General features: G+C 44.1%; 1 protein-coding gene across 1 annotated transcript in view; it reads left to right on the top strand.

The window, feature by feature from the left end:
• The window catches only part of RAB35 (RAB35, member RAS oncogene family), a 136626-nt gene that overhangs the window by 50523 nt on the left and 60403 nt on the right, over nucleotides 1-25700 (top strand). The window contains exons 2-3 of the mRNA XM_069215037.1: nucleotides 8459-8509; nucleotides 9501-9624. Coding sequence (XP_069071138.1) covers nucleotides 8459-8509; nucleotides 9501-9624 — 175 coding nt within the window. The remainder of the gene's footprint in view (nucleotides 1-8458; nucleotides 8510-9500; nucleotides 9625-25700) is intronic.

The raw sequence follows: 25700 nt of genomic DNA, 5'->3' as shown, positions 1-25700 counted from the left end.
CTTCTAGATACAAACTGCAATCGATATCTGCCCTTGCTACCAAAAATAAAAACGAGACAGCAGTCTCAAAGATCTCATATTCTGTTGGTGTATTCACTGTCACTAGTATTGATTGTTTCGTAGCCAGATTAAAGCTACTCTAGACATTCACAAGAAAACAGGCTAGGGGATCTGGTCCTCTCCTCTGCTGCAGATCCGTGTTTAATGCGAATTATTAATGTAAGTTGAGTGCAGATGTCAAACTAAAGTCTGTTTGTATGGCTTTCAGAGATGATTAAAGAAATTCAGCCAAGACTCCTAGTTTCTTCATTGGATTAAGTAGCTCTTACATTCTGCTTTTGCACTGATAGCATTGAGAAAGTTCCACGTTTCCTTGGAAGCTGCGAGTTATCTGTACGTGTTTGAAGGATCTGACCACAGTAATACCTTATACCCATCTCCCTTTCTGGAATAAAATATTTGTATTGCACACCACAGTGCCATCCATATGATGTTATGTTTCAGGTATTTTGTTGTGGTCCGTCTCTAGTGTTGTGTAGGCTGGTGTGGCGTCAAGATTCTGGTGACATTAGTGCAGAAATGTCCATTAGAAAACTAAGGGACATATCTACAAAAGCATTCTACGAATCTGACCCTTTCCAAACTAAAAAATTCTTTTAAGTATATAGAAAACCCAAATTGTGATTCAGTAACATGTAATCGCAATTTATGTTTAGCTATTTAGGGCCAGATGTAGCAAAAGGTTTTACCCATTCTGTCCTTATGGGAAAATGTGTTCGTACATATGGCCCTTAGTATTTAGAAGGTCCGTGTTTAGGGCGTCCCTCCTAAATACAAATTTTAGTGCTATGAATGAATGTTTTGCGACCAAATTAACCTTTTTTGTTTTTTTTAATACCGGCAACCTAACACCTTCACTGCTAGGACTTTTTCCCCAGTACTAAGCCTTTTTTTTTTTTTTTTTTTTTTTTGGGCTATTCGGAACAGTTTGCGCTTAGACCCCCATAACGTTTTATCCACATAAAGTATCCATGCCAAATTAGCGTCTTTTTTTTTCCCCCCACCATCCTGGGGATTCTAACGTACCCAGGTTTGTGGATTTCCCTGGAGGAGGGGACGCAAATATTAGCCAAAATACAGTTAACTTATTTTATATATTTTATTTTTTGGGTGGAAGAAGTGCTGGAGGCGAAATCTTTTTTTTTTTTCCAGCAAATGGCATCAAACAAAGTGTTTGCGGTGATAAAATCACCATCTTCCCAGCTTTTTGAAACACATTTTTCAAAACAGTTTGGCTTTTTACTGGGAGATAGCCCATTTTTCCTATTTTTTGTGCTTTCTACCCCTGTCCAGTTAGTGACGTAAATGGATATGAAACCAGTGGTGGATCCTGGAAAGCAAACATTTCTGAAACATAGCCAAAATCTGAATTCCGCAAGGGGTAGATCCTTCAAGGTTTTCCTATAGAAAGTAACAGTTGAAATAAAAAATAATACTGAAGTTGAGTTGAAAAAAACAGCCATTTGTGTCTACGTTTTCATCTGTATCTTCTTCTAACTATGGCAGATTTTCGAAAGCAATATACTGTTACATCCGCTGGACCCTTCTGGTTACGGAGATACATAAGGATTATAGGTTCACTAAGCACTGTATATTCTTCGCCAATAACTTAATTGCACCTTGCAATGATTTTTCATTGAGTACCAGGTATAGAGTGAAAAAAAGGGTAATACAGAAACCTATGCATTTCCAAAATGGGCACAAGATATGGAGTTTAGAAGCAATGGTTATTTGCACTTATCTGAATTTGTGGATACCCATACTAGCATGTGAATTAGAAGGCTTTTCTCAAAACCACTTCTTTCTTATATACTGCCTTACATTTGGGAGGCGCACATACAGAGAAAGACAATTGGTAATCACACTGGTTTTGCTATTCTATGTTCCCCCAAGTCTCCTCATTTACCTCATGTTTCCGTGGTGGAAAGTTCTGGAATCTGTGGGGAGCCATACATTTTCTACAACAGAGCGTTCCCCCAGGTCTCCTGATTAAAAATGGTACCTCACTTGTGTGGGTGGATCAAATTTTCACAACAGGGAAGGGCCCAAAACCTATTGTGGACATATCAAAATTATCTATCGCAAAACAGCCTGTTCCTCTCCACCCATCCACCCACCCCCAGTTCACCAGTGTTTTTGGTCCTAGGTTTAGTGGCCATCTAGCGAAACCTATCAAACCAAGACATTTCTGAAAACCACCTGGAGGAGTCCAGAGAGATGTGGCTTGCGTAGATCACCCAACATTTTCTTACCCAGAATCCCCTGCATACCTCAAAGTTCACATTTTCCTCATGTTTCTATGTAGGATCAACACACCAGCACACATTTTCTACCTCTCAGCATTCCCTTCAGTCTCCTGATAAAAAATGACATCTCACTTGTGTAGGCCTGTGATATGAAAGGGCCACAAATGTGTAGAAATGGAGGGGGAACCAACGTGGTTCTAAAAGGGCAGGCTTGATATCAAACATCTCAGAATGATAAATCCAAACTGGTATCAGTATTGAATTTATTACCAGATGTACCTAGGGGGTCACCTTAGGGGTGCCCCAGCAATAACTAAGTACCCTGGCATGGTTGTTGGCCGGTCACAGCGAGCCTGCCACCACCAGACAAGATTCTGGAATCCTGGGGGAGAGATCATACTCTCTGGGTCTCAGAACAAAGCCCTTGCTGGGTGGCGGTGCAAACACCCCCTCCCTAAGGAATGTGCACTGCCCTGCTAGCGAGCTTCAAAGGGCTTACAGCCCTTGAAACGGGTCCCCCAAGCCTACTGCTAGAAGCAGATGGCTGCCTCCCATTGCAAACCCCCACTTTTGGCAGGAGCAATGGCGGGAAACCACACAAATGAGAAGAGGAGTGGCCATCCCCTGCTTGCACCACCCCTAAGGTGTTGCATGTGAGGTGATATCTCCATTTCATTTTTCCTCCATCGTGCATGGAAGGAAAATAGTCAGGTGTAGGGAAGTGGCACTGAAGAGAGTAAGGGTAGTGGTAACCATTACTTACGGGTAGTGGTAACAGGGATGTGGAATTCCTATCGCCCGACACATCTTGTTTGGGGTCAAGGGCAACAAGTTTTTATTTTTACTTTGTCCTTGGGACAAGTAGGCCCAACCCTCTGCAGCACAAACCCTTTGGCTACCTGTTTATAGAGAGTGGAACTCTCTACAGTTGAGGTAATGTGTTTCCAAAGATAATGCTGTTCGAACTTGTATTTATGGTTCATTATTTGAAAGCCTTCATTATTAGGGTGAGTGCTGTAAATAAATGTTTTAAGGTCACACTTCACTACTGACGTTGGTTCCAGTACAAAAAAAAAACCGTGTATACACATGTTTGAAAAGTTTAGGCTATGAGGCTAATTATAATGCTCCCAGAATGCTTTCTGATTAGATGCAAATGAAGTGTCATTTAGTAAAATGTGTTGATGCATGCTAGTTTTTCCCAAAAATATTTCTAATGGAAAATCAGTGTAACCATTTTCAACACGATTATGGGAAGCATGAAAATAAACAAACACTGCCAAAGCCAATTGATCTGACATATTTTTATAAGTCTTTTAGTTTCATCAATGCGTGTCTTGTTTTGACATGGCTTTTGTAACACTTTATTGTTGTGGGAGCTACCAGGCCCTCAACATTGTAACAAATCCTGGCAAAAAAAAAACCAAAAAGTTTTTGAACTCTAAAAGTACACGCTGCCACCAGTGGCATAACAAAGGCCCGCAGCCGCCCTCCAGGGAGCCCCTTCAGCACAGCACCTGCCCTGAGTGAGTCTGGAGAGGGGGCTCCTCCATGTTCTTTGCAAAGCGGCACTCTCCAGTTTAGTTATGTCACTGGTTGCCACTGTAGTTCCTGACACTGAACAAAACTGCTTTGTGTGCCAATATGCTCCTTGTGGAAGAGCAGAATGCGATCACTCACAGTAAAGCCAGCCGAAAGAGAGAGAAATAGAAGTTTAATAAACACAAAATGTCTTTGTTAACACCAGACCTAATTAGGGACCAAGACCCACATGTAGGTAGCTTTTTGCATGTCGCAAACAGAGACTTTCGCTGTTTGCGACATTCAAAAAGCACATTGCAATGCACAAACCCAGTTTTGCGATTCGGTAACCTGGTTACCGAATCGCAAAATGGGTTTTCGACTCGCAATTAGGAAGGGGTGTTCCCTTCCTAATTGCGATTCGCAGTGCAATGTAGGATTGTTTTGTGACCGCGGGCGCAAACCAATCGCAGTTTGCACCCATTTCAAATGGGTGCTAACACTTCCGCAAAAGGGAAGGGGTCCCCATGGGACCCCTTCCCCATTGTGAATGTCACTGTAAACATTTTTTCAGAGCAGGCAGTGGTCATGCGGACCTCTGCCTGCTCTGCTTTTGTTTTTGTAATGCATCTCGTTTTCCTTTAAGGAAAACGGGCTGCATTACAAAAAAAAAAAAAACTGATTTATTGAAAAGCAGTCACAGACATGGTGGTCTGCTGTCTCCAGCAGGCCACCATCCCTGTGAGGGCCGCCATTCGCAAGGGGGTCACAAATTGCGACCCACCTCATGATTATTCATGAGGTGGGCATTTGCGAAGCCCTTGCGAATCACAGATGGTGTCAGGGACACTATCCTACATTCGGATTTGCGACTCGTAATTTGTGGGTCGCAAATCTGAACCTACCTACATGTGGCCCCAAATTCTTAAAGAAAGTCACAGAAGTGCACCCATGGTATATGTCGTACCCCAATAAAATATTTTTGAACTTTATTTTAGCATGGGTAAATACGATGTGTAGATTTGCTCATGTGAAAATCTATTGAGCATTTGCAAGTTCATTTTCCCTCCAGCCACTTTCTTCCCAACCCTGGAAGAAGTTCTAATTCTACCATTGTCAGGAGTAAATGTCCAACCTTTCTTATTATGGGAAAATATTAGAGAGAAGCTGGTGAAAATCTTTAAAACATGCAGGTTAGTAGGTTTGCAGACTCAAAGGCATTCCAGCCCTGGAACTATTGCTTACTGCTTCCTCCAGTCCCAGTATGCAGATCTGCAGAAAAGTGGCAAAATAAGGAAATTGCTACAGTAGGGATTGAAACTGCAAGTATTCAAGTCCTACTATGGTAGTAGCCCTGGCATAATCAGAGAGGCTATTATCAGAGCTCTTACATAATGAGATTGCTGCCATAATTTGTCGCCACACTACATGGCACCAAAGGGACAAGTAGATCTTTTTACAGGACAAGTAGATTTGAGAAGCAACCTGTCCCCTGGACAAGTAGATATTTTAATAAATTCCACACCCTGGGTAACACAGAAGGGGTTCACATGGGACTCCTTCCCCTTTGTGAATGTTGGAAAAAATATTTTTAAGAGCAGGCTACTCTTAAAAAAAAAAAAAATTAACTTAGACATTTCATTTTTTTATTTAAGCATCCCGTTTTCCATGGAGAAAAGGCTATAAATTAAAAAAAAAAAATGTTTTTTTAAAAAGCAGTCACAGACATGGTAGTCATTAATATTTGAGGTAGGTCTATTTGCGGCTGTAGGAAGCTGCCCTGGTGTGTGGTGAGCACCTATGACAACACCTTATACCAGGTCCAGGTATCCCCTATTAGTGAGCTGTAGTCAGTGTCTAGGAAGCCAGGATCTCTAGAGGTAGTTGTGGATGAGCAGCCAAGACTTATCTAGAAGACCTGCAAAGCTTATGCAATACCACTTATAGTCAGACAGCACTTGCACACATGAAAGAACCATACAGTGTTACAAAAATAAAGGTACTTTATTATAGTAACACAAATACTAAAATACTGTATAGGCAATACTCTGCTAGCAGGTGAGTAAACACACTATTATATACACTATAGTAATCAGGAATGGGTATAGAAAGCAATAGAAAACAATGAAATGACAGTAAACAATAGAGATCCTAGGGGAGATCAAACCATATACTTAAAAAATGGAATGCGAAAGTCAGACCCCCACCCCGCCCCCCCCACCCCAGGTGAGTGGAATCTGTAGAAGGGAGCTGAAGAAACTAGGTACTCCAAAAGGTGAGTACTAGAGTGCTCCCCAGCAACCTGGAGAGAAGAGATTAGTAACTGTTTTTTCCCAGATCCACAGGTAAACTTTGTAAAAGGACTGTGCAAGACCCAAGCATGACTGGAAGAAACAGAAGATGGATCCTGACAGAAGAGGACATGCAAATGAAGGGGACCAAGTCCAGTTCCAGTTGAAGTGTCCAGTTGGGGCAGGGGCCACTAGCCACCCTTCTGCAGGTGCACGATCAGGTTGACAGTGGAGACCAGGAGTTGGCTATGCAGCACAGGAGCAGAGGAAGAGTTCCAGAAGTGATGCAGTTGATGTCCCACGTTGGAAGAAGAGTTGCAGTCCACCAGTGGTGTGGAAAAACCACAAACAAGCTCTAGCAAAGGCAAACGTTGCAGGAGAAGAGTTGTAGAGCTGTTGGGGACCAGGAAGGTCCGCAGGGACTCATCCCAAGGAGGGGAGTCCCAGGCGACCCTCAGCAGTGAGGAGAGCCAGAAGTCTAGGATGCAGCCCCCACAGGCAACTTGCAGGCACAGGAGTCGCATTGAGGCCCACTCAGCCCACCTGGCAAGGAGACCCACGTCGCTGGAGGAGCAGGCAGGAGACTTCGCATTGCAGAGAAAAGTGCTGGAGGCCGAGTCTACAAGCAGCCTGAGGATCCCTTGGAAGGAGAGCCAACAAGCCTTGGTAGCTGCAAGAGTCGCGGTGCACAGGGGTACTGCTCTGCAAGGAGAGGCATAGACTCACCACCTCCCAAGTTGGACAGCTTGTAGAGGGGACCATTCAAGACCACTACCTGTGTTGCAGGATCCAGGCAGTTTTGCAGGAGAGAGGATCCACATGGCCGGCTGTTGATGCAGTTGCTGCCTGCGGATTCAGACGAGTGACTCCCTCACTCTAAGGGAGATTCCTTTGTGCTTCTTGGTGCAGACTGGGAACAGTATTGGTTGTATGATTCCGATAGGTTTGATATCTAACATGCCTAGGTTCGGAGTAACCTTTATGTAGTTGGACATAGGTAGTGACCTATGTCCAGTACACTTGTAAAATGGCTTCCCCGCACTCACAAAGTCCAGGAAAATGGGGCTGGAGTTCGTGGGGGCACCTCTGCTCATGCAGGGGTGCCCTCACACACGCAGGCACTTGCACCCTGCCTTCTGGGCTAGGAGGGCCTGCCAGTTACGAAAGGGTTCATGCACCTTTTCACTCAGGCTGCAATGGCGGGCCTGCGGACACATTTTACGTTGGCCCCCATGGGTGGCATAATACATTGTGCAGCCCATGGGTAACCTCTGGTGCCCCAATACCTTGAGTACCTAGGTACCATACACTAGGGCACCAGTATGCCAATTGTGGGGTACACAGTCAGGAACAACCAAATTTGGAGGGAGAGAGCACAGTTCCTGGGGTCGTGGTTAGCAGGATCCCATTGAACACTGTCTAAACACACTGACAGCAGGCACAAAGTGGGGGTAACCATGCCAAAAAGAGGCTTCTTTCCTACAGCGACCCCATTAGGAATCGCCAAATGAAGTTCGGTGAGTTTCATTCATTAGGAATAGGAATTTCTTTATTGGGATTCACAAAAAAATCAGTTATTTAATTGCTATTCCCTAAATTTGTTCATATGGCCTAAAATTCTTACCTATGCCATTCTGTACGCTCCTATGGTGCTTGGATGGGTTGGCAATTTGGGCATTGCTGTATGATTGGTTCATTTGTAGATTCACTGTTACAGTTTTGATGGTTAAGTGAATATATAAATATATTTATTAAATACCCCGGGAAACATCAACTGAAATCTTCATTGCTAGTAGACCTGCCCATGGCAAGGTTTCCAAGACTTGATCAAATAATTTTGTATATCTGAAGATAGCTGGCATGTGGATATTGCCAGTTTTTGGTGCCTTTGATATACTGAATAGCACTGTAATGGATAATGTATTGAGTTGACTGATATCACTGTAGAAATATGTTCCCATACATCAGTAATTTATGTGAGTTGTAGTTTAATGTGCTTAAACTGAAATCATTTTGACTATTGCAGCTGATGACATTGCATTTTATTTTGTTAAATCGACGCCCAGACCTCAGTGTAGCGTGCAAGCCATTGGGAACCACCCAGTTATCCTGCGTAATAGAGGGAGAGCGGGATGGTGGTGATGGAAAGGGTGCTACTTTCCATTAGACATGCGGGTGAATGGGAAAACATTGAGGGCTGTTTTGGCAGGAGGAAGGCCATCAACCAATCATCTAGTCTTGTTCTGGGGTGTGAGTGTTAGTGGTTGTGAATTGGCTGACCACTCTGGGGAAAGTGCTTTCTTTTCCATTGTTTCATTCTTCTTTTTTTACTCGCCACAGGTGTGGGGAAGAGCAGCTTGCTACTGCGCTTTGCTGACAACACATTTTCAGGTGAGTTCTCCCCAAAACCTTCAGTTCCTGCCCTTCCTGAACTGTAAATTGGAAGACCAAGATAGAACAAACATAACATTGATCGGGAAGCCATCAAGAGGATATTTGATCATTTTCACTGATGTTTGTGAAATCTGGTGCACACATGTTTTATATTTGCACCTTTTTAGTGGTCAGTTCAAGTCTTAGTTTTTTCGAGGAAATTGTGTTGTCAGACAACTTTTATCATAACTGATGGAGGTGATAGTGAATGTTGGGAATTTTTCATCTACTCCTTTTCTAACTAGGAGAAGTAGGTTACTTACACTTTATTTGTGCAGTGTCTTTCATATTATGTTATATCTTGCAATTTTCATGGTAGGTCTACAGTATCTAATTTAAGTGTAACAGAATTGAAAATAAACCCCACTTCTATCTTGTTGTCTCTAACCTAGGGTAACTTCTCAGATAGCTATGTCCCCTTACTTTCTTTCTACTTCAGTTCTCCTACGTTTGAGATGAAACACCCACACATTGAGGTAAAGTGTACCATTACATTGTGCTGTGGACTTTCGTTGTCCTACAAGAATAAGCACATACCATTGGAAATCATTAAAGGAAAGCAGTCTGCCATTTTAGTACACATATGTTGTACACATCTAATGAAGTTTACACAGACTTTAGAGCGAGGAGCACAGTGGCCCGAAATTGAGGTGACTAACCCTGATATCAGTTGTTTGGCATACTGAACAAAAACCAAAATGGAATAGACATTTTGGTACTCAATTCATCCTACATATTCAGCTGAAATAGTAAGTGATGAAAAGTACTAATAATGGAGGTTTTCTGAAATCTTATTTATTTCTTTTTGGTACTGCCTTCACATCCAGTAATGTATAATATCCCATCGTTTTCCTGGTGTTTCTGATTAAGGCAAACTGGAAATGCTTATATAGAGATTTGGTGTTTGGCATCAGGTTCCAGGCTCATTTGGATTTTCTTTTTTATCCAGGCAGCTATATCACTACAATAGGGGTGGATTTCAAAATCCGAACAGTTGAAATTAATGGGGAGAAGGTGAAACTGCAGATCTGGGACACAGCAGGGCAGGAGCGCTTTCGGACCATAACATCCACGTAAGTGTTGTACCACAGGTTAAGAGGTTTGAGGTGTCTGAATTAGATCCTGATATACCTTAGAATGCTAACCTGCTTTGTATTCAGTCACGTTATAAGAGTGGTTAGATAGTAAAAATGGTGAGTTAGACTTGTGTGTGGTGGAAAGGAGATCCTTCTGTTGCAACATGGCATACTGTGTGGCATTTTACTTTTTCAACATCAGTCTCTGTGCATTGTTAGTGGTTTAATCAGATTGCTCCCCCTGTCTTCAGCATATTCGTGGCATACCCCAAGTTCCAAGACACATCTTACACATTGAAATCAAGTCAAGGATGCCTGAGATAGTTTCACAGGTAGACCTGTTAAGTTCTGGACTTTCATACTGATAATGCAAATGTTAGTGCAAGGCACCAAAAGTAGCAAGTAGCAACTTAACTTGTGCCTTACAGTTGGGTCAGTACTACTTGTATAAGTGGAGAGCAAGGTTTTCCTCTTTCTATTCTTTATGTTCTTTGTATTGCTTAATACAGCAGTTTGTTTCTAAGCGCTGTAAATAATGGGCTATGTGGAAAATGTTACATTGCTGAATGGGATCAATATTTTGTTCTTAAATGATGGGTGTAAGCTTGCAGACTGCAGCAGCACCGTACTGCTTGAAGCTCAACTGTCACCCAATTTAAAGAGGATTTGTAGGTGGAGAGGTGGGGGGTGTATGTGTGTGTGTATTGAAATTAGTAAGCAGCTTCTTCTGTTTCTGTACAACACAATGTCCATAGTTGTGTCGAGCAGATGTGTGAGTTCGCCAAAGCAAGATAAACATTCCTGAGATCTTGATTGGCCCAGACATTAGGGCCAGCCAGCTTAAGAAGGACCAGTGCAGTAGGCTGGAGTAATTGAGATCCTAGAGAGAACACGCCGAAGATGAGACCGTGGCCTGAACTTTGATAAACAGAGGGGCTTTAAAAGGGAACAATAGCATTGACAAAAAGGCACTACATCTATGACATTCAAAGGACTCATAATTCGAGCTGTGAAAAAGACCCAAATCTGAATCCTATTGCACAGTGGTTTCCAACATGTGGTGCAGATTCCAGTAATGATTGAATGATAAAGTGGGGGTCTACAGAAGTCAAAAGGTTGGGAACCACTGCTATAGGACAGCAAGAATGAGCTCAGAGTGGAACCTTAGTGCCAAAGATCATGATGTGGGAAGGACTAAAAGAAAGACATGGCTCCTAATATGAGAGCCAAGAATATATTAATTTAAATATTATGAGGTTAGCGTACCTCTTAGATGTGCATTAGAGCAGCAAAGAATATATATGTAGAACATAACTCCCAGTTTTAAATGGCAGTATTTTGTTACTTAATGGAAAAAAACAGAACAAAGTTGACTATCTAGGTTCTAAGAAGTACGCTTATCTTAAGATTTTCTTGTAGCTGATTTAATTTAGAAAACTGTAGATGACTGCTGTGTCGTTCCCCATATGGATGAAGAATTGTTTTTATACTGAAGTTGGTTGTGTATAAAGTGTAGTGACGTCCTATCTTTTCTTCAATGGCTTCCCGTTCCTCCAGTTTTCAAAGTGAATCTGGCCACTTCTCAGTTCTTACACTGTAGACAACTGCTTTCTTTAAATTATTGATTCTAGCTCATCAAGTTGATTAACCAGCTGTTTTTTAGCTCTGCAGCAAGACCAGTGTCCTAACTGACACAGGCTGGTTCAGCTTCCAGTTTTACGAAAAGACACATTTTGTCTTTTGACTCTGGTCATTTTTAGGGTCGAGCCTGCGTTGCTTGCGAGACGCTTTAAGAATTAGAAAAGGGCTTGGAGCCCCGTTTACGTCACGTCAGTTGTCTGTCATTGGTTAGTGGGCTTGCCTGTTAAAATCTGCTTGCTTTCATTGGTGGATTGCATGCATACGTCATGCCTTTTCCGGTGGTTAGCCCTCCTCGAGCGCAGATACCAAGTACTGGAAACATGCGACGCTCGCTGTTTCCCATCAGGTTTGTGGACTACTTTTAATTTTTTGTTTGCAGCGCGATCTCGCTTGGCAGAAGTCGAGCGCTTTGCATAACATCGACCCTGTTACAGTTCACTTGTAATGAAACCTATCGGCAAAACTGCCGTTAAAGTCAATTGCACTTTTGCCGATGGGTTTCATTACGAGCAAACTGTAGCAGCGCCATTGCGCTGTTTTTTTTCTTTCAGTTTGGAAAGAAAAATCCGATTGGGAGTTTACAACTACTAATAGCTGTAACTCGGAGAAATGCGAGACCCTAGTGCATTGCAAATGCTTGTTAACTTTGCATATCATCCGTTTAGGTGTACCTATTTGAGTTTCTTAATTTTTTGCCTTGATTTTAGTTTCAAAAATAAGTTATTGAAAACTCTTTTTAGAACTTGTTTTTCAGCATGTTCATTTTGCATGCCTTTCAGGTGCTGATACTTTTTTGTTCTTGGGCTGAACTCACACCTTTTTAGCTTTTTAATCTTACATTTTTCAAGGGACTTGACATTTTTATATGCGCTGGCAATCTGTGAAAGGGCCTTTCGGGATGGTCAAACACCTCCAGAGAAGCATAGCTTGTCAAATGCTGATTATCACACAGTAATCACAACTTTTGAGAACACCCCTATCAGGGACATTTCATCTATTGGGGCTCAAGGGGTGTTGACCCGCCCACTAACTTTAATGACCTTGCTCTAGTTTAAATAAAATATCTCCCCCTATACCCGTATACCTCTCTAGTGTTGTGCCACGTTAGGTGTCTTACATGGTGTTGTCAAACCCTTTTATAGGCAGAAAGACAGTGAGAAGTGACTTAAGTCTCATGTCACGCGCACTTAAGGCTCCCAAATCTGTGCTATATTAGGGAGTCGGGGAACACAGACACAACCTCCCCCCCAAGTCTTCCATGGAGCGCTGGATTTGCCTGCTCAGATCAGTGTTGCTGCTCTTATTCTGTTTACTGGTTTAAACAGTATGTGGTCAGCACCTGGATTGGTTCTGGTGGTTGGCCTGAAGTCCCGCGGGCAAGGGCACACAAGACTGCGCAGGGGCATGAGAATTACATAAGTGGCCAGACACCGTGTGACTTTATTTTGAAGCTACACAGTGATTGACCATGTGTTGGTGACGCTCTTTATGGCAGTTTGCTCTTTGCCTTTGTTCAGCACAGCCGTTGACACTGCACATGATAAGTAGGCAAGAACACTGCAGGTGAAAGGGCAGCCTGCTTGCCCCTGGACACTAAGCATGTGTGTGAAAGCCAGGCCCAGTCAGACATTCTGCCCTAGTTTGTGTGTGTTTTATTGTTAAAATCTTCTTTGAAGAACATTGGGTTGCAATGCAGTCGTCTTTATGTAAACAGATGGACAGCTTTTTAAGTATATTTTCTATGCAGTACTTTCGGCCACATGCAAGACTAGCTAACTATCAGCCCATTTGTGTAGGAAATAGGTTTTTTACCTAGAGAGATGGGTTAAGTGTTAGGTTCAATATTTGATACGTCGAGCACCGTCTTCAAAGAGATGTCTAGGCAGTAACTATATTGTTTTTTTTATTGTGTGATCTGCACCTGAAGGCCATCATCTGAGCACCCATGGAGAACAGAGTGAAAAAGAGACCATGCAAGATATGTGGTCCATAGGGTGAAGAGGCATTGTGAATGTCCTCGTGGCTAAATAGCCCTTAATCCATTTGGCCAGTCGGTTTTCTTAGGGCTTTGAACATCTGCAGATAAAGGATCAGAGGTACAGGATCACACAACGTGGTAAAGTGGTGGAGGTAGGATTCAACTCCTAAATATGGTTATAGATGTTAGTTACTGAGTCTTGAAAACTTGCACGGAGTGTAATAATGTACTTATATCCCTGCTTCTCACTTCATGATTTGATGATCCGGTTGCATCTTTCATTTTCATCTGATACATTTACAAGAAGTTAAAGTTTTCTGGGAGTGCAAAATTTTGCACATGAATGGAGCTGTCCTGGTTTGCTTAATTCTGCAACACCGGTTGTGTTTCCATGTGCCCAACATTTGTGGGCAGCAGTTCGGTTGCAAATTTATATTTAACTACCTATTGATTACTTGTGTGTATATATAGATATATATATATTTTTTTTTTTGCCATTTTTACATCACTCTGTTGTTATTTGACTTATTAAACTATTAACAGCATCTTTAAATCCAGTATCTGATAGAGACTTCAAGCTACAGATTCCTTACCTTTAGAATTTCCTGGCATCGCTTGTAATCCGTAACTTTTGCAGACCAATAGCCTTGCGTTCGGCGTCGAGTGGTGTCCGTGTGGCATTGTTGTAGCAGTCTGTGATGTCACAACCACCTGTAAAGGCACCACCCATGCTCCTGTATGTCAGTTATTTCCCTTCCGCTATGGTTAAAGGGAAGATCCGGAATTGAGCTACCCTCTGTCTTTTTTGCCTGGCCTTTTTCAACCTTTTTGTCAAGTCTTTTTTTGCATCTGCGCAAGGATGGCTTCTAAGAAGACTGGACTCAAGCTTTATGGCGCCTGCCACCGTGCCATGTCCGTGATGGACACCCCACCCCCGGTGTGTCTCTGGTGCCTAGAGAGAGACCACAACTTGAAGATGTGTTCCGACTGCCGAGCCATGGCTCCTAAAGCTCAGAGGGAGCGGTCCCTGAAACTCATGGTGGCCCATCAGTCGACGTCGGCCTGGGCAACTCCTCGGAGGTCACGGTCCCAGTCAAGGAGGAAGTTGCGGTACCGCTCCAGTAGCCCTTAGTCCTCTTCATCCCATTTGAGGTCCTCTGGGCACTCTGGGAAGAGGCACAAAAAGAAGTCCAAGAGGACTTCAACTTCATGTCATCCGTCGACTGACGAGACGAGTCAGGAATGTTGACATTCCAGGCACGGTTCTGTAGGACCGTTGCCAGGGCCGACTCCAAGCCTCCCCCCCCCTCTCTTTTCTGGGAGCCAGAACGACCCCTGCTCAGCTCAAAGAGTTTTACGAGGCCATGCATCTTGTATTTGAGCGGGCTGGCCCCGCTGAAGCTCCTTCGGGCCCTGCGGGGTCAGCAGAGGCCCCATCAGTTTCCACGCCTGTGGCTTTAGCCTCACCGACAATGGGGTCTCTTGAATCCCATATCAGATCAGGAACGATGCCGGGTCTGCACTGTCAACCTCCAGCATCGCTCCCAACATTGACACTCCCAGACCCACAGGTGGCGCAAGTCCCATTCTAATAACCGAGGAGCCGCAATAGTGTTGCGCAATGCCGATTGCAGTGCCCACAGTTGCCAGTTCATTGCCTGAGCATTTTTGCGAATAGACAGGCACTGGTAAGGAATGGGAGGGATATCGGAGCCTCTAGAGTCCCAGTTAAAGCCTATGGACTGGTATGAGGAGCAAGGAGCGGCCAGTGGACTGGACACCTATTGAGTTACTGGTATGCTGTCCCCTCCTACTGTGGCTACAGAGGAGGGTTTATCGTATTCCATGGTGGTATGGTGGGCAACTGAGGTCCTAGACATTGAGCTTTCCTCGGTGCAGGTCAAGACTAACATCTTGACATAGTTGCTTCAGCCAGGGGCTTCGTCATCAGAGCCAATGTTGCCCTTTAGTGAGGCCCCCACGATGTCCTTCTGGGGACGTGGTCCAAAGACAGCACAGGGGTGCCTGTGAACAGGACAATTGGCCGCTGCCATCTCCCGGCTTCGGGCGACCCTAGCTTCTTACGTAAAACCCCACCCTTGAGAACATGGTGGGCCAGGCCTCCACTTCCCATGGCACCTTCCTGTCTGCCCCCGGATAGGGAATCTAATTGGGAAAGAAGATATTTTCTTCCTCCAGCCTGGCATTGAGGTCGGTAAACACCTCATGCCTATTGGGCCATTTTTCCCATACGTGTTGGGATACAGTGGCACAGGTGCTGTTTCAGGTCCCTGAGGAAGTGCAAGCTACTCTCTCACAGGCAGTGAAAGATGGGAGAAATGCAGCCAAGTTTACATCAGATGTAGTTTGGATGCAATGGAATCTCTGGACACAGCAATTTCCTCAACAGTGGTACTTCGACGCCACTCCTGGCTTACGTACCTCTGGATTTTTGGGGGATGTTTAAGCAAATCTTATTGACATACCTTTTGATGGGACCCACCGTTTGGGGAGAAGGCAGACTCTGTGTTGGAGTGCTTTTAGAACTCCCTAACTGTGGCCAAGTCCTTGGCGACCCCTCACCAGCAGTCTATCTGTTGCCTCTTTTGAGGTTTTGGAAGGGGTGTGGTACCACGCCATCCACAGATCAGCATCCATCCTTCACCAGGTCACCATCCTGTGCAGGGATGAGGTCATGGTGCCTTCAGACCCAGAGGGTCTGGCCAGACGTCGTCCACCACCCAGCCCCCCCACCTCCACAGCGAGCAAGACCATTTACATTCAGTTGGAGGAAGGATTCACTTTCATCTCCCTCACTGATGGCCCATAGCATTGGACAAATGGGCCTTGCAGATCATACAGAAGGGCTATTCCCTCCTCTACCAGTCTTTTCCTCCTTCAGTACCTCCTTCAAAAGAACGGCTGATGGAGGTCCACTTGGCTCTGTTGGCCAAGAAAGCCATAGAAAGGGACCCGATAGAAGAATGAGGCAGTGGTTGTTATTCCAGCTGCTTTCTGATACCCAAAAAGAACAAGGTCCTTCGCCCTATTCTGGATTTGCGGGACGTCAATCTCTTCCTCAAAAAGGAGAAATTCAAAATGCTCACTCTGGCTCAGGTCTTGTCTGCCCTAGACCAAGGAGACTGGATGGTAGTGTTGGACTTGCAGGATGCGTATTTCCATATCCCTATCCTGCCTGCCTACAGGTGCTACTTGAAGTTCTAGGTAGGCCACGAGCACCTTGATTACTTTGCTGCCCCTTGGGTGTTCCTCCAAGGTGCTGGCGGTGGTCGCAGGTCATCTGCGCATGGTAGGGGTTTCTGTCTTTCCCTACATTGACGACTGGCTGTTAAAGGCTCCGTCGCCCCAGGCAGTCATCACCCACCTTCAGACTATGGTGAACCTCCTGAGTTCGCCAGGGTTCACTATAAACGTGCAAAGTCACACCTGAGTCTGTCTCAGATGCTCCCTTTCATCTGAGCTGTTCTGGACACTGTGCAGTTTCGGGTCTTTCCTCCCGAGCAGCGAGACCAGGATATTTAGGTTATGATTCTGATATTTCGGCCTCTATCCTGGATTTCGGTGAGACAGACTCTGAGGCTGCTGGGCCTCATGGCCTCTTGCGTCTTTTTCTAAAACATGCCAGATGGCATATGAGGGCTCTGCAGTAGGACCAGAAGTTCCAGTGGGAACAACATCAGGGAAATCTCACCGACATGGTTCAGATCTCAGAGGGAACTACAAAAGATCTGCAGTGGTGGTTAGTGAACCTCAATTGGGTCAGAAGCAGACTCCTTTCCCTTCCCCAACCAGATCTCATAGTAGTGTCAGATGCGTCACTTCTGGGATGGGGTGGCCATCTGGGAGAGGTGGAGATCAGAGGCCTCTGGTCTCTGGTGGAATCCAGACTCCATATCAACTTACTGGAGCCCCGGGCGGTCTGACTAGCATTGAAGGCATTTCTTCCTGTTGTCAAAGGGAAGATAGTGCAGGTGTTTTAGGACAACACCACTGCATTGTGGTACTGAAACAAGCAGGACGGTGTGAGGTTGTGGACCCTTTGTCAAGAGGCCCTGCATTTCTGGACATGGCTGGAACAGCAGGGCGTAACCCTGGTGTTTCAACATCTGGGAGGTCCTCTGAACGCCAGGGCGGACAAACTCAGCTGTCATTGCCTAGTGTATCGCGAGTGGCATCACCATCTGGCATCAGCAGTGGGGACAGCCTTGGTTAGATCTGTCGCCTCCGAAGAGAACACACAATGTCTGCAGTATTGCGCGTTGGAGTTTCCGCTTTTCATCCCGAGTGGCGTTCAGGCCTCCTGTACACCGTTCCCCATACCACATCTGTCCAGAGTTCTCAAGAAGCTCAGGAACAACCGGGCCCTGGTAATCCTAGCAGCTCCGGACTGGGCATGGAGAGTTAGGTATCCCGAGCTTCTGAAGATGAGCATAATCCTCCAATCAGGCTGCCCCTTCAGGAAGATCTTCTGTTGCAGCAACAGGGTAAGGTTCTCCACCTGAACCTGTCAACTCTGCGCCTTCATGCGTGGAGATTGAGTGGTGGCAGTTGACATCCCTTGACCTTCCTCCTGAAGTCTGTAAGGTTATTCTGGCAGCCAGGTATCCCTCCACCAAGACGGTGTACGTCTGCCGTTGGAAACGCTTTGCATATTATTGTACATAAAGATCTTTTGATCCTCTTTCTGCTTCTCTCTCTGACATTCTTCTCTTTGCTATGTCCCTTGTCCAGAAGGCATCTGCATTGGGCACTCTCAAAGGATATTTTTGCACCTTATCGGCGTTCCTTTGGCTGCCCGATCAGCCTTCGTTATTCAAATTAGCTATTGTATAAAGATTTCTCAAAGGGCTTGTACATGTGTATTCTCCTACGCCCTTTGTTATGCACTGAAGGGACTTAAATCTGGTCCTCACATTTCTCAGATGTGCTCCCTTTGAGCCCTTACACAACTGTCCCCTCCAACTGCTCACCAACAAGACAGCCTTCTTAGTGGCAATAGCATCTGCCAGGAGGGCGAGTGAGACGCAGGATCTCTCACCTAAACCGCCGTATCTCACCATGTTTCCAGACAAGGTGGTACTTAAAACTTTTGTGCTTCTTTCCTCCCCAAGGCGGTGACCCCATTTCATGTGGGTTAGAATATCACCCCAACCACCTTCTGTGCTCCACCACATCCCTCTAAAGAAGACATGCGACTTCACCAGCTGGACCCAAAAAGAGCATTGTCTTTCTCCCTTGACCGCACAAGAGTTCCGGGTGGATGACAAACTCTTTGTGGGGTACGTGGGAGTAAAGAAATGTCGGGCAGTGCAGCAGGAAATCATTTTGGGCTGGCTTGTTTATGCACTGGCCAAGAAACAGCCTCCTGAGAGCCTGAGACCTCATTCCACCATGGACAAGGTTGCTACCACTGCGTTAGCACAGGGTGTTCCAGCCCTGGATATCTATCAGGCAGCGACGTGGATGCCTTGCACAGTTTGCAAGACATTACTACTTGGACAATCTGGTCCGTGGAGACGGGCACTTTGCCCGTTTGGTCTTGCAGGACTTTTTAGTGTGAAGATCTGTCCTCAGCCCACCACCAGGAGGTTATGGCTTGGGTATTTATTCTAAAGGTAAGGAATCTGCAGCTAGAAGTCTCTATCAGATGAAAAGTTACTTACCTTTGGTAACTCATTATCTGGTAGAGACTATATGTAGCTGCAGATTCTTCACACCCACCCATGCCTCCCCGCTCTGCGGACACGTCTGCTCGGGTCAGGGATTGTCCCTTTTAGGGCCCTAGGGTTTTGGCACAGATAATCTTTTAGTTCTTTCCATGGCTCTGTGCTTCTGGTGTGGAAGTTTGTGCAAAAGACCTGACGTACACGCACCTGGGTTGAGCCCTTATAGGCAACTGTGACATCACTGACTGCCCCAACGATGCCCACAACGCCATGTGGATCCAAACAACACCACCTGGCGGCACGCGCAAGGTTATTGCTCTGTAAAAGTTCCAGATTCAAAGCTGACGCCAGGAACCTAGGTTTGTGGAATACTGGTGAAAGGCACACAAAAAAAATAAAAAAGTAGGTTGTGCCATTTGGTAGAAGTGAGCCAGGCTTGACCCTGACGCAATCAGGTTATGCACCAGAGACACATATGCCCATCTAGTGGCTTAATTGCACAGTGTGCAACTAGAATCACTAGGTCACTCCTGGTTTTCCTGCTTGACCAGATTGTGTGATTCTGGGTGAATATTTTATTGCACTGAGCCCCCTTTTTCTTTATGGTCACATAAGAGATCAACATGAAATATGGGAGTTCAGTGTGTGCGCTGTACAAAAACCTCTTGTGTTTATAATTTTTCTCCATGTATAATAAGAATCTATGTCATTGTAGAATCGGGGTAAGGATAAATAATTATGCTGGAAAGGATCATCGTGGAGTTGAAAGGTTTATTTCTGAATCCAAGAAATACTTAAGAAACACACCACAGTGAGATATAGGTTGCATGTGAAAACACCTACATTTTACTTCACTGATGGCATTTTCGGGGAGGAGGGGGGGTGACAGAATATTTCTAAGTTCCCCTTGAAATATTATCACTAATATTAAATGCCTCTCACTGTAGTCCTATAAACTGATGTGCTAAGGTGAAATGCTTATTTATCATAATTTATTTATAGTGTATTTCTTGTACGATTTATATGACAGTCATTTTCAGTGCTTGGCTCGTGTGTGAGCTATTTAGAGCCAAGTCAGACTCCTGGCTTGTTTTTGGTGTAGCACGCCCGGTTAATTTGTTGGCCTGTCCACTTCTAGCGATTGGATGCCCGAGTTTGTGCGCTCAGATTTCAAACAGTATACCACAAGGCACGCATTATTATAATAAATATAGAAGGCTACCAAAGTTTGACAGTTTCTAATGTAAGGTGTAATGAGTATGACAAATTGCATTTGTTACTTTCTGTGTAGGACAGTGTTTTCAGAGAACCTACAATGGGACGATTGAAAAAACATAAACAAACATGCTTTCACATTTTTGGAGACATACTAGATTAACATAATATTCACTGAAGAGGTGTATCCCTTCTTTCAGGCTGCTGAGAAGACGGGGATAAGCTCTTTTACGTGCTTCTTTAGTTCTGTTGCCTTGCTAAACAAAGGGAGTTTTCAAGGAAATATAAACGAAATGTGAGTGACTGCAGCAAGAAACATTCAGCTGAGCTAATTGCTTGTTATATTTTTGCCAGCCCTGCCTGCTACCAAATAATAACAAGAATTGGCAAAGCCAATAGGTCTTGCATTGGCCACCAGTAAACGTTTGTTTTATTGTGGGTTTTGCAAAACTTCTGCTGGGCACTCGTCAGCTAGAAAGAAAAGAGAGAAGTATTAAAGTAAAAATAATTTATGGTCTTAAAAAGCACCCATTATCATAGTAGCCCATGGCACTGCAGGAATCAAATTTAGGAGCGGATATGCTGTTTGTGAAAGGGCAGTTGAGTTAGCCAACAGGTTAGTGGGTGAACCCACTGCCGCATGCTGTAGTGGATGGAAGAAAAATGTGAATGACGCAATAACAGAAAAATGAATGAAAAGGAATGGCAGAAAGCTCCTCTGAGTATATGTATAATTTTAGTAAAAGCAAAAGGCCTTGACTAATACCAGACCTAAAAAAAAAAAAAAAAAAAGTGCCTTTGATATCTGCTTTAGTATACTTTCTTTGAAGATGAGCTGTGAGCCTTAGATATTGTCATTTTTTTAAAGTAGGGTACCCAGTGACTTTGGTTTTTATTTTTATTCTGTTGATTTCCTTGTACTATAATTTTGATAGTAATTGTGTATTCTAATTACAGCTGCCCAATTCACCATTACTCTTTCAGATTTGTAAATATTTCAAGAGTATGCTGTTCAGAGTTGTCTTTTAATTCAGTTACCTTTTAATATAGTCTTCTAATCAAATTCCTCAAACAAATTGCTGCACAATGCACCATTTTGTCTTCTATTTTTAAATCTTTTCTCGGGGGGATTCCTATAAACCCCTTATTTGTTATGTAGACTTGCCCGCTTCACTCATTCACATTGTCAACTTGTTTCCTGATACACCAGCTGCTACTGACTCCCTATGCTTCGTAGTGCGAAAGCAGCCTTTGACTGTAGTTCTTCCATGTACAACCTTGGTAGTGCCCGGTGTGTTTACCTGCTCATATTATTGCAGAATTAATTATGTCTTTGGAGATTACTATTTCATTAGCCCCTTGGATTTGCCTAGCCACGTGTATTCTCCTTTCTTTTCATGTTTCATTTCTTTTAAATATTGAGTTTTCTCTTCTGCAAAACTGATGTTTTGCATTCTGTAGTTTCTATAATATTTTGATTGCTAACAGACTACTACAACAGCCCGGTGTAGCACATATGTGAGAATAGATACAGGTAGGTACAACACAGTTTAATATCCCATTACCACCCAGGAGATCTTCAGTTCGGTATTGGGGCCTATTTCCGGATGTGCCCACCAACATTATCGCATTAAGCAACAATGGCATATTAACAGGGCCACGGTTATGATCATATTGTCTAGTACTTTTGTAACATTATTACCACTGTAAAATCAGCCACTGGTCTATGTAAGGTCTGTACGTGATGCTGCAGTACATAGCAAGTCCACTTGTGTGGTAGTGTCTTAATTCAAAAGGTAGCTTCAAAGTTATGACCGTATGTCTGGTGGTATAGATGGCACTCACTGGAATTAATTGTATTTTCATGTTACAATTTTATGTACTCCCATGACCTAATCAGCTATCACCTAACTCCAGCGGTTATTGAGGACACTTCAGTCTCTCTACAATGTTTCCTATTTTGGGCAAATGGAATAATCCTGCTGTAGACTGACCAGCTTCTTCTTTCTCCATGCCACCTACTTGTTGGCCCACTCTTTCCTTTGTGAGTAGATATAGTCTTCCTCTGTGGAGTTTGGTCACCTGATTCTTCAAATTTTCTGATTTTGTTGATCTCGTTTGTTGATCTCGCCAAAAAGAGATTTGTTTCCCAAATCTCTTGGACTCTGTCTCTTCATTGGCAGATGTGCTATTAGTTCATTATTTTTCTTATTTGCATATAGTTGCTTTTTTGGTATGTTTCTTGCACTCCCGTAGAAGTGAACGCCTACTGTCAGCCATTTGTAGCATTTTGTCGTTCTTCATTGTCCCTTTTGGGCTTTTGCTGCTATGCAAATCGTGTCTGCATTTCATTGAATAATTTTCAAACAATAAGAACACATGAATGCTCTTGGGTTGTCCCTATTCGTGACATTGCTTCCTGTTTCAGGCGGCGGTTCACCTCAGACAGGAAGTGGGCTAAGGGATGCGTTCAGCTCTGCTGACTCCCTGCTGCCTCAGAACACTTAATCAGCTGAGTGGATGGGTTCTACTGCACTGCTCGCAGGAAATGCAGACTTCCGTTTTAAAAACCACAGTTGCCTGTCTGCCTGATACTCGAAAGGCTTGTTCCTAAGTGGCAGCTCTAAGAGTCTTCATCCTACGCCAGCACGTGTTAAACGTCTTAATTTGTAGTCCTCAACCATTCTTTGTTCTTTTCTGCCTTCTGGCGATTTTAAGTTTAAATGTTCTCTGTAACCTTTGCATAGACTTGGTTAATGACCCTCGGAGTAGTATGGTACAATGATTGAATATTAATCCCTGCTGCCCTCTGTTGGATCCTCTTACATTGGCTGAAAGTTGCCTTATTTCTATTAGATTAATATGGGGAAAAGTGTATTAGGCCCACCCATTGACGTTTTCAGGGCAATCTTGTTAAAGCATACGTGATTCATGCAAGCCATACCACCTTGGATTTCCCTGGGGCTGGTAGATTTCAGAAATTACCTAGGTTGGCAGCGTCCAGGCATGCTGTCTGACCCTTGGCTGCTGCCATCCCATGTCCAAAGAGAGAAAATTAGATGTTTTAGACTTTACGATGTTTACTGGGCATTCTGGGCAAGCAAACATACTGTGAGCCACACATGTAACATCGGCCTAGATTCCCCCTGGGTCTCTAGGTTAACAAGTCATTCACAGCTTTTCATAACTATCAGGCTGTAACCTTTATAATTGGTTTCTCACCATAACCAACTTTGACCTATTGTATAGGGCATTACAAATTACAAATCTTACAGTTAAATGCTGTGATTTACTGTTGTCAAAAGAATATAAAATCCTTCTAAAAGAGTAAGAGAGCTTAATAAGAGTTATCATAGTGCACATCTTCTATCTCCACAGTTTGTCGGTCACCAACAGCAAAACTCTTGTCTCCTACAGTAATCTTTGAGATTCATTGAACCCAAATATCTTTCTACAGTTTTTAGCAAAGTGTAATAATCCATACTTATTAGCCTGTTGCCTTTAACACATGCTTTTCACAATAAGTAGGTCAGGGCTACTGGCTTTAGCATAATGATTCTTAATAAACAGATCAGATTTATGGAATCTTGCATAACTTGCTAAAGAACCAATAAGGTCTACAGCCTTTACCATTGGCTTGACAGCATAACCAACACGGCCTTTTCAAGTGTACATCAACTGGCACCACCATGAATTAAATTATTAAATTACAAATATGTAGAAAAATAAGTTGTAAGGCTGTATATAACCCCTGTCAATAAGGCCTTACAAGGATCATCACCGTAAAATCAGCTGAGTTTGTCAGAGTGGGTGGCCTGCACCAAAACCTTTGCCTATTATGGTAATCTGTGAGATTATGTGTAGCAAAATGCCTGTATAGCCTGTAAACAGTGAGAGAACACTGCACTGTAAAACGCCTACTGGCATTATCAAATGTTTTTATAGTAGATAATTACAGCTGGCTAAGCAAAATATTATCTGTTGGAAGAGGTCCTAACAAGGATTCTCACAGAGCAATTCTTGTATATCCAGTTACCCACAGGGAGGAACCAGCATCACAACCCTTCCCTACTACTGCACTATTTGAGATTCCATGTAACAAATTTCTTCCCTTTTGGCTTTCATACAGAGTAAGAACAATCCACCCTTAAAATGGTTGATGTTAACACATGCTGTTTACAATAAATATGTCAACTGCCTTTGTTGTAACATTCCATAATAAACAGACTAGACTTGTAGCCATGATCATTGGTTTTCCAGCATAACCAGCTCAGCCCTGCTGTACTGGCATAAAAATGTTGCCACAAGCCAACAAAGTGCAAGACGAGCACTATTTTTGGTGGAAGTACACAAGTTAGGCCCAGTAAAATCCTGTACTCCAGAGAACCAAAATGATGGAGCCCAAGTCATTCTCTCACCAGTTCACTGAAAACATTTTTTGTTCATCTCTTGAGGTCTGGTGACAACTGTGTTTTCAGTGTTGCCCTGGTCAGCCCATACTGCTCTCAACTACACAACTCCACTCGTAAATCTCAAGTTAATGATGGGGAGCATGTTGGGACTGGAAAACAGCAATACATTCCTCTTGACTGCCCTCTATGAGGTAATGCCTCCTTGGCATGGTTACCCCCTGAAGTTTTGCCTTTTGTTGATGCCAGTTATGATTGAAAGCGTGCTGGGACCCTGCTAACCAGGCCCCAGCCCCAGTGTTCTTTCCCTAAACTGTACCTTTGTTCCCACAATTGGCACAGCCCTGGCACCCAGGCAAGTCCCTTGTAACTGGTACCAAGGGCCCTGATGCCAGGGAAGGTCTCTAAGGGCTGCAGCAGGTCTTATGCCACCCTGGGGACCCCTCACTCAGCACATGCACACTGCCTCACAGCTTGTGTGTGCTGGTGGGGAGAAAATGACTACGTTGACATGGCACTCCCCTCAGAGTGCCATGCCCACCTCACACTGCCTGTGGGATAGGTAAGTCACCCCTCTAGCAGGCCTTGCAGCCCTTAGGCACGGTGCACTATACCACAGTGAGGGCATATGTGCATGAGCACTATGCTCCTACAGTGTCTAAGCAAAACCTTAGCCATTGTAAGTGCAGGGTAGCCATAAAGAGTATATGGTCTGGGAGTTTGTCACGCGAACTCCACAGTTCCATAATGGCTACACTGAAATCTGGGAAGTTTGGTATCAAACGTCTCAGCACAATAAATGCGCACTGATGCCAGTGTGGGATTTATTGTAAAATGCACCCAGAGGGCATCTTAGAGATGCCCCCTGAACACCAGTCCGACTCCTAGTGCTAGGCTGACCAGTTTCTGCTAGCCTGCCACAACCAGACAAGTTTCTGGCCACATGGGGAGAGTGCCTTTGTCACTCTGTGGCCAGGAACAAAGCCTGTACTGGATGGAGGTGCTTCTCGCCTCCCCCTGCAGGAACTGTAACACCTGGCGGTGAGCCTCAAAGGCTCATGCCTTTTGTTACAGCACCCAGGGCATCCCAGCTAGTGGAGATGGCCGTCCTGACGGCCACTGCCCCCACTTTTGGCGGCAAGG

Source organism: Pleurodeles waltl, chromosome 11 (genome assembly GCF_031143425.1).
Source record: "Pleurodeles waltl isolate 20211129_DDA chromosome 11, aPleWal1.hap1.20221129, whole genome shotgun sequence".
Taxonomy (NCBI): Eukaryota; Metazoa; Chordata; class Amphibia; order Caudata; family Salamandridae; genus Pleurodeles; species Pleurodeles waltl.
Note: the sequence above shows the minus strand (reverse complement) of the source record. Positions and strands in the feature narration are given on the sequence as shown.